Raw genomic sequence first — 7,215 nt, forward strand, 5'->3', positions numbered from 1 at the left:
GAGCTCTCTGGGGTCCCTTTTATAAGGACACGAATCCCATTCATGGGGTCTCCACCCTCACGACCAGACCATCTCCCAAAGGCCCCCCTCCTCATACCATCCTGGGGCTGGTGTGAATTTTGGGGTGACCCAGATATTTAGTTTATAGCAATATTTGCAAGATGGCCCACTATATAATACATATTTTAGTTTGCACGGCACCTTGACTAGAAGGTCCTGCTGGAGAAAAGCAGTACTTCTGGTACTGCTAGAAAGTGGAGAAAACCCTTTGTCTCCCTTTTCTTTTGTCCATGTAGTCAAGGCCAAATGCAGTATTTTGAACTGATCTCTAGAGGTGTCCATGATGGGGTTCTTAAGAAACTCTGCTGTTGTGCCAAACAAAAGGAGTGTGTGTGTGTGTGTGTGTGTGTGTTTGCTTATATGTGTGTATATATTCTCTTTTAATTTGGCTTTAAGAAGATCAAAATCCCTGCCATTTGCAAGCAGAAAACCAAGGGTTATTATTTAAATGGCTTTGGCAGGCTGTCCAGACTACTATAGGTTTTATTCTTCTAAGGCGAACATTTTCTTGATGTCACGTAATTTGATTGTATACGGTGATACAAAACATTGAAGTTTCGGGTGCGTAGAAGCATTAAAGGTGTGTGTGTAAAATGGTTGAGTGGTAAAAGTTAAAACACTTCTTATGAAAAAGTGAACACATATACACTGGTATTTTGTAAAATTTCACAAAACATGGCCAGGGAAAGCATCTTCTAAGAGTATGAATCTCGGCGTGTATTTTGCTCCAGAGAACTGGGATTCCTTTGTAGAACCGCTTGCTAAGTCGGATGTTCTGTCATGCCTGTGATGGCCCCAGAAACCATCTTCCGTCTGCTTGTCCTCCCTAGGTTGACCTGGCCATGTCTGTTTTCGAGATTTCCATCGAGGAGAAGGTCAAGGAGCTGAGTCCCGAGGAAGAAAGGAGAAAATGGGAGGAGGGACGCATCGATTACATGGGGAAGGATGCGTTCGCCCGCATCCAGGAGAAGTTGGACCGGTTTCTGCAGTAACTCCAGGGCTCACGTTGTGCTGAGTGTGGTTAGGCAGTGTTCTGTTGCATGGTCCCGTGAGCACAGACATCTCCAGGCCCTTTGGAGGGAACAGGTGTTCAACCATGTGCCTCTATTTATGGCTGACCAACTTGAATGCCTCACAAAATAATGTAGACCATAAAAATCCCAACTTACAGCCCTCCTACCCTCCTGCCCTGCTGATCCAAGCTATCCATGCTTTCTTGGCTTCCCTGAGACAACATTCCTTCTCTGCAAATGGGAGCAGGGATAAACTTCTGGTAGATCCTTGTTCATGCTCTCTGGTCTTGCTTCAAGGAGCTCCAAGATGCTGCCTTGGGCAATGCTACCAATCTCTATCCCATGTGAGGTTGGACATCCCTGCAGATTCTCTTCTGCCCCTAAGCTAATGACACCAGTATATGTATTCAAGACCTCAGGAAGGCTCGAGGATAGAAAGTCCTTTCCCTGGGGACTAGGTAGATGTTCAGACATCTTGAGGGTGACTCTGGTGTAGACTTTGCAGAGCATGTCTGAGCAACACACAGCTGTTGTTTCTCTTCTGCCAAACCTGGTGGGACTGCCAAGTGCTGTTGGCGGGAGCCCGACTTGAGAAATGCTGGTTGTAACCTGGAAGGGAGAGTCTAGCTGGCGTGGCAGATGGAGCATCTTCTTGGTTGGAGAGAACCAAGGGTTTACTCCGGGTGGTTCTGATGACACCTCACTCACATGGGCAGGATCTGGAGAGGGTCTTTGTGTAGAGGCGGATCTGTCTGCCGTCCATCGCAATTGACTGTGCTCTGCTGGATATCACTACCTCAGTCTTAAATAACGAGTCAAGTCACCGTGTTCCTCAGACCATTTCAGTGCTGCCGTTTGGGGGAGAATTCTCAGTTTTATGAGACTGGATGCTTTATTCTACAGGAAATACTCATCTTCAGAAGTATCCTAATTTTGTGAATTCATGCAGTGTGTTGTAACAGCTCTCACAGAGTCACAGCTCATGGCCACCTCCTAAACATGGGAACTACCATGCTAAAGAGAGGGAAATGTGATTTTTTAAAAAGTTAGAATGGTTTGTTTATCATGCATAGAGGGGTACATCAAAGGCTTACCTACAGACAAGTTTGGACCACATCGTGGTGGCTATGCTGTAACGTGGTGGGTGTGTTTGGTCACTTTGACATCGTGTCAAGCAGCTGAGCCCTTGGGTAGGGGAATCTGGGGGAGTGCATGACGGTAGTTGTGGTGTGAGCTTTTTTGCAAGACAGGAGTTACAGAGGGGTTGTTTCCTTTATGTCTGGGTGGTAATGGTCTGCTGTCATGGTTGGGCATCACACATATGATGCTTCTGGGGCTAAGTGAAGATAGCCATATGGATATAGCCTTACAGGGATTGAGTTGGAATAGTAATCATTAGAGTAACACTATAAACTTGTTCTGGGGAAAGACCAGGGGTGCTGGGTGCTGTGATTTGGGGTTACAAAAAGCAGGAGCCAGAGTCTGACATACTTGAGGAGGAGGAGTCCAGGTGATGGGTATTTGAGTCTGGTTCAGCTTCTGTGGGGAAGAGAACTCCTGTTTCTGGACAGTAGTTCAATGGCTTAAGGTGTCTGTTCAACACAGACTTCTGTTATGCATTCTGGTCTATATCTTCTGATTTCAATGGATGCTAATGCACTTCAATTAAAATTTTAAAACAGCAACATGGTGTCCCTTCTGGTGTGTGTTTGCATGTGTTCTGAGCCATCAGAATAATATTTTATATGTAACAGAGGGAAGGGACATGGGTGTCTGTCTGACGGTAAATTTAAATCACCAATCTTTTTTTTTTTTTTTTTTTTTTTTTTTTTCAGAATTGCTAGTAGCAGTAAAATATGTAGAACTGTTTACTTCTCACTGTGTGAAATTCTCTAAGGTCTCTCCAGGGAAGCTACCCATTTCCTAGTATTGTTTTTCAGTGTTTCATATTCATTCATTCCATCCATCCATCCATCCATCCGTCTTCCAGTCACTCACCCATCCATCCATCCATGCATCCATCTATCCATCAGCCCATCCTTTCATCCAAGCACTCACCCACCCATCCCTCATCCACTTCTTCACCCGTCATACCATTTTTCGTTCCATCTATCCAACCACCCACTCATATATCCATCCATCCATCCATGCATCCATCCGCACATCCACCCATCATCCATCATCCATCCATCCACCCATCCCTCCACACATCCATCCATCATCCATCATCCATCCATCCACCCATCCCTCCACACATCCATCCATTATCCATCATCCATCCATCCATCCATCCACCCATCCATCCACACATCCATCCATCATCCACACATTCATCCATCCATCCATCCATCCACCCATCCCTCCACACATCCATCCATCCATCCATCCACCCATCCATCCATCATCCATCCATCCCTCCACCCATCCATCCATCCACCCATCCATCCACACATCCATCCATCACCCACACATTCATCCATCCATCCATCCAACCAACCATCCCTCCACACATCCATCCATCCATCCACCCATCCCTCCACACATCCATCCATCCATCCATCCATCCACACATCCATCCATCATCCATCCATCCATCCATCCATCCATCCATCATCCACACATCCATCCGTCCATCCATCCATCCCTCCACATATCCATCCATCCATCCATCCACACATCCATCCATCCATACCTCCACACATCCATCCATCCATCCATCCATCCATCCATCCATCATCCACACATCCATCCGTCCATCCATCCATCCCTCCACATATCCATCCATCCATCCATCCATCCATCCCTCCACACATCCATCCATCCATACCTCCACACATCCATCCATCCATCCATCCATCCATCCTTTTCATCTGTCCATCCATCCATCCCATGGTTATTGAGTTCTCTGTAGGGCAGGCCCTGTGACATGTCCTTATGCAATGAGTAGTTCAAAACATTCTGAGAGTTTCTAAGTAACATCTGGGTAAGAGCTATAATATGTTCCCTGAACAGAGGCCAATGCCAGAAACTGTGCTATGTAAGGTCAGGACTACACAGTTGTGTAAGTTGAGACCCCAAGAGATGTGATTTGAAGTATACTATCACTAATATTTTGGTGCATAAAAGATGGTGTGTGTGTGTGTGTGTTTACATTTTATTGCTCTGGAAATATTTACCAATTATTTGGGGGCAGGAGGAAAGAAGCACCTGTAGATGTAGTGACTGTTCTGGGTGGGTGAAGTATGTAGACGCAGAGGAAGGCAGTATCGTATTATCACTTGATCCTATCTTGCTGAAGGCATTGTGCGTGTTTGAATGCACTTGAACAGCTCGGTGCTGATGAGCTTTGGTGTAGGATTGCAAACAGGTTGAAGCAGAACCCGGCTTCTTCCTGGCGGCCAGTCCTGAATAAAGAAATGCAGACCAGTGATCTTTGTATATGCTTATTAGTCATTTATATCTGCTTCGGTGAAATGTACAGCTTTTGCCCACTTCTTAGATGGTTTCTCTCGTTATTATGGAGTTGGATTCATTTGGAAATACTTTTCTCCCCATCTGTGGCTTCTCTTTGCCTTTTCTTCGAGGTTCTCTTGGACGCACACAGCTTTGCATTTTGATAGACACTCACTTACCGAGTTTTATAAAGTAGATCAGGCTTTGACTGTCTTATCTTTAAAAATGTCTTCCTAACACAAGAAGACAAAGATTTTACCCTGAGGTTTTTTTTGTTTGTTTGGTTTTTGTTTTTGTTTTGTTTTTTTTGTTTTTTTACATTTTACCTTTCTTTCTTTTTTTTTTTTTTTAACATTTACATCTCTGGTGGATTTGGCATTCATTCTTTGGCACGTTGTGCGAGGTTAGGGGTCTCACTGTGTGTTTTTCATGTGAACAGCCCACTGTGCCCGTGAACACCCTGTCCGATGTTTAACTGGCTGATCCTTGGGGCCAACTAGCACTGACCGTTTTCTGCAAAATTTCCCTAGCTTGGATATCCAAGCGGACCCCCAGGTCCCTCAGATCCTGGTCACACTCATGCAGAGCATGCACTAAAGATGTAGAGGAGGAGGGCAACCAGACACGGGAGCTGGCAGGCAGTCCTGGGGGTTCAGCGGTTGCCCCAAGCTCTCCATTTGCTGTGTCTGCAGACCCAGCACCAAAGTCTGGGAGGAAACTCCGTTTCCAGCTGGCTGGGAGCCTACGGTGGAGGGGAGAGGTCTGTCTTGCCTCTGGGCACTTAGTTAAACTACAGTGGGTCTAACCGGTTAGACCAGTTGCCAAGGTTTCAGGGCAAGTAAAGACAAAGAGCCCTGGAGATTAAGTAAGGCTTGTTCAGTCTGGTTGTCTATCAGTGGGGCCCTGCCCCAACCCCTGGAATGCCTCCGCTTATCACCGTCCTGGGGCTCCGTGCAGCTGACTTCCACATTGTTACCTGCAGGCAGCACTCCCGCTGGGCCGGTGTCTTCCCCCCATGCGCCTCCCTCTCCCCCCTCCCTGCTGCAGGTCTGATTTTCTGAGTCAGTTTTGCATTGAAATACACTTGTGTAGAGTTGCATATTGGCAGTGTCTTCTGAGCGGAAACAAAGTTTCACTCAAAAAGACTCTGATGCAGACAAGAAAGTCGTAAAGGATGAAAGAAAAAAGAGCAAGAAAGTTTAAAAAAAAAAAGCCCACGGGGCGCCTGGGTGGCTCAGTGGGTTAAAGCCTCTGCCTTCGGCTCAGGTCATGATCTCAGGGTCCTGGGATCGAGCCCGACATCGGGTTCTCTGCTCCGCAGGGAGCCTGCTTCCTTTCCTCTCTCTCTGCTTGCCTCTGCCTAGTTGTGATTTCTCTGTCAAATAAATAAAATATTAAAAAAAAAAAAAGCCCAGGAGGTTTCTTGCAGAAATTCCAGAGGCTTATAAGCTAACTGGAACATTTAAGTTTGCTAAGTAAGCAATTTAGTTTGGCAAAAATGTATCATTTCATTTGGCAAAGATGTATCATTTCATTTGGCAATGATGTATCATTTAATTTGGAAATGATGTATCAAAGACCTTAGACAAGTTGTTATAAAGGCCGAATCACCTTTAGGCTGATGGGACCAACACTGCCCCACTTCAAAGAGTCCATTTCTCAATTCCTAGGTGTTTCTATGGATGGAAGCAGGAGTCCCGTGCTAAGGACATCTGCAAAATTCCCTTAACAGGGGCAGACTCAGCTAGGAAGAAGGCCCTTCTTCCCTCAGCTTGGAATGCCTATGTGATAGTTGGAGCTGCTGCAGCCATCCCGAGGCCATGAGGCAAAGGACAGTAGAGCTTGGCATTGCAAGGCGGCTGCCAGCCTGGGGTTGCATCCCTCCAAGAGAGAACACACCCTTCCCCTGTTTATGAGATTAATTCCCAATGTCTGCTGCTGGAAGCCCAAAGTAAATTTCAAGTAATAAGATGAGGACACAGGAACAGTGAATGTCATGTGTGGGGTTGAATTAGCCACTTGAGATCAGAACCAGCACAGAGCTGCTTTATCCCCATAGGTTTGTCTGCCCTTTTGTAAGGGTGTTCAAAGACCCAGTGAAACCCCAAGTAGGCTTTGAGATGAATGGGTACAAAAACTGGACATTGGCACTGTGATAACCCCGAGCTTTAGACCAAGGTCATTACTGGGTGTCCACTGTGATGGTTTTATGTCGTGGATGAGAAAGTTGAGACACACTCCCCACCCAGACATGCTCCTGGAGAAAGGGAAATGCAAGCTTAGCTTCTCAGTGTGCTCGCTTTCCTGGGTACCCCATCGTAGTCACGGCATTTGGGGGAGCTGTGCCTCTCCTCTTTAAATATCCATTTCCTAGCTTTATGGGGGTGCAATGGACAAATAAAATTGTATGTATTTATGGTTTACAGCGTGATGATTTGATATACATACACATCGTGAAATGGCCACCCCAGTGAAGGGAATGAACACACCCATCACCTTCGGGAGCCATCGGTTTCGGTGTGCACGGTGGAAACACCTAACATCTACTCTCTCGGCAGATGTGAACGGTATAACACAGTATTAGGAACTACAATACGAGAATCACTGTGCTGAGACGTATCCACAACACAGTCCTCTGTGTACCTTCTGGGCACCCTCTCCCCAGCTTCCGCAGCCCCCGGCACCCACT

At 46.3% G+C, this 7,215-nt stretch overlaps 1 protein-coding gene across 7 annotated transcripts in view; it reads left to right on the forward strand.

Annotated features, from left to right (window-relative positions):
* The window catches only part of GYG2 (glycogenin 2), a 34,549-nt gene extending 33,342 nt beyond the window's left edge, over positions 1-1,207 (forward strand). For all 7 annotated transcript variants that reach the window (XM_045994387.1, XM_045994390.1, XM_045994386.1 and 4 more), the window contains one exon: positions 891-1,207. In XM_045994387.1, the coding sequence (XP_045850343.1) occupies positions 891-1,052 (162 nt within the window). In that variant the 3' untranslated portion in view covers positions 1,053-1,207. The remainder of the gene's footprint in view (positions 1-890) is intronic.
* The last annotated feature ends 6,008 nt before the right edge of the window (positions 1,208-7,215 follow it).

Source organism: Meles meles, chromosome X (genome assembly GCF_922984935.1).
Source record: "Meles meles chromosome X, mMelMel3.1 paternal haplotype, whole genome shotgun sequence".
NCBI classification, from domain to species: domain Eukaryota; kingdom Metazoa; phylum Chordata; class Mammalia; order Carnivora; family Mustelidae; genus Meles; species Meles meles.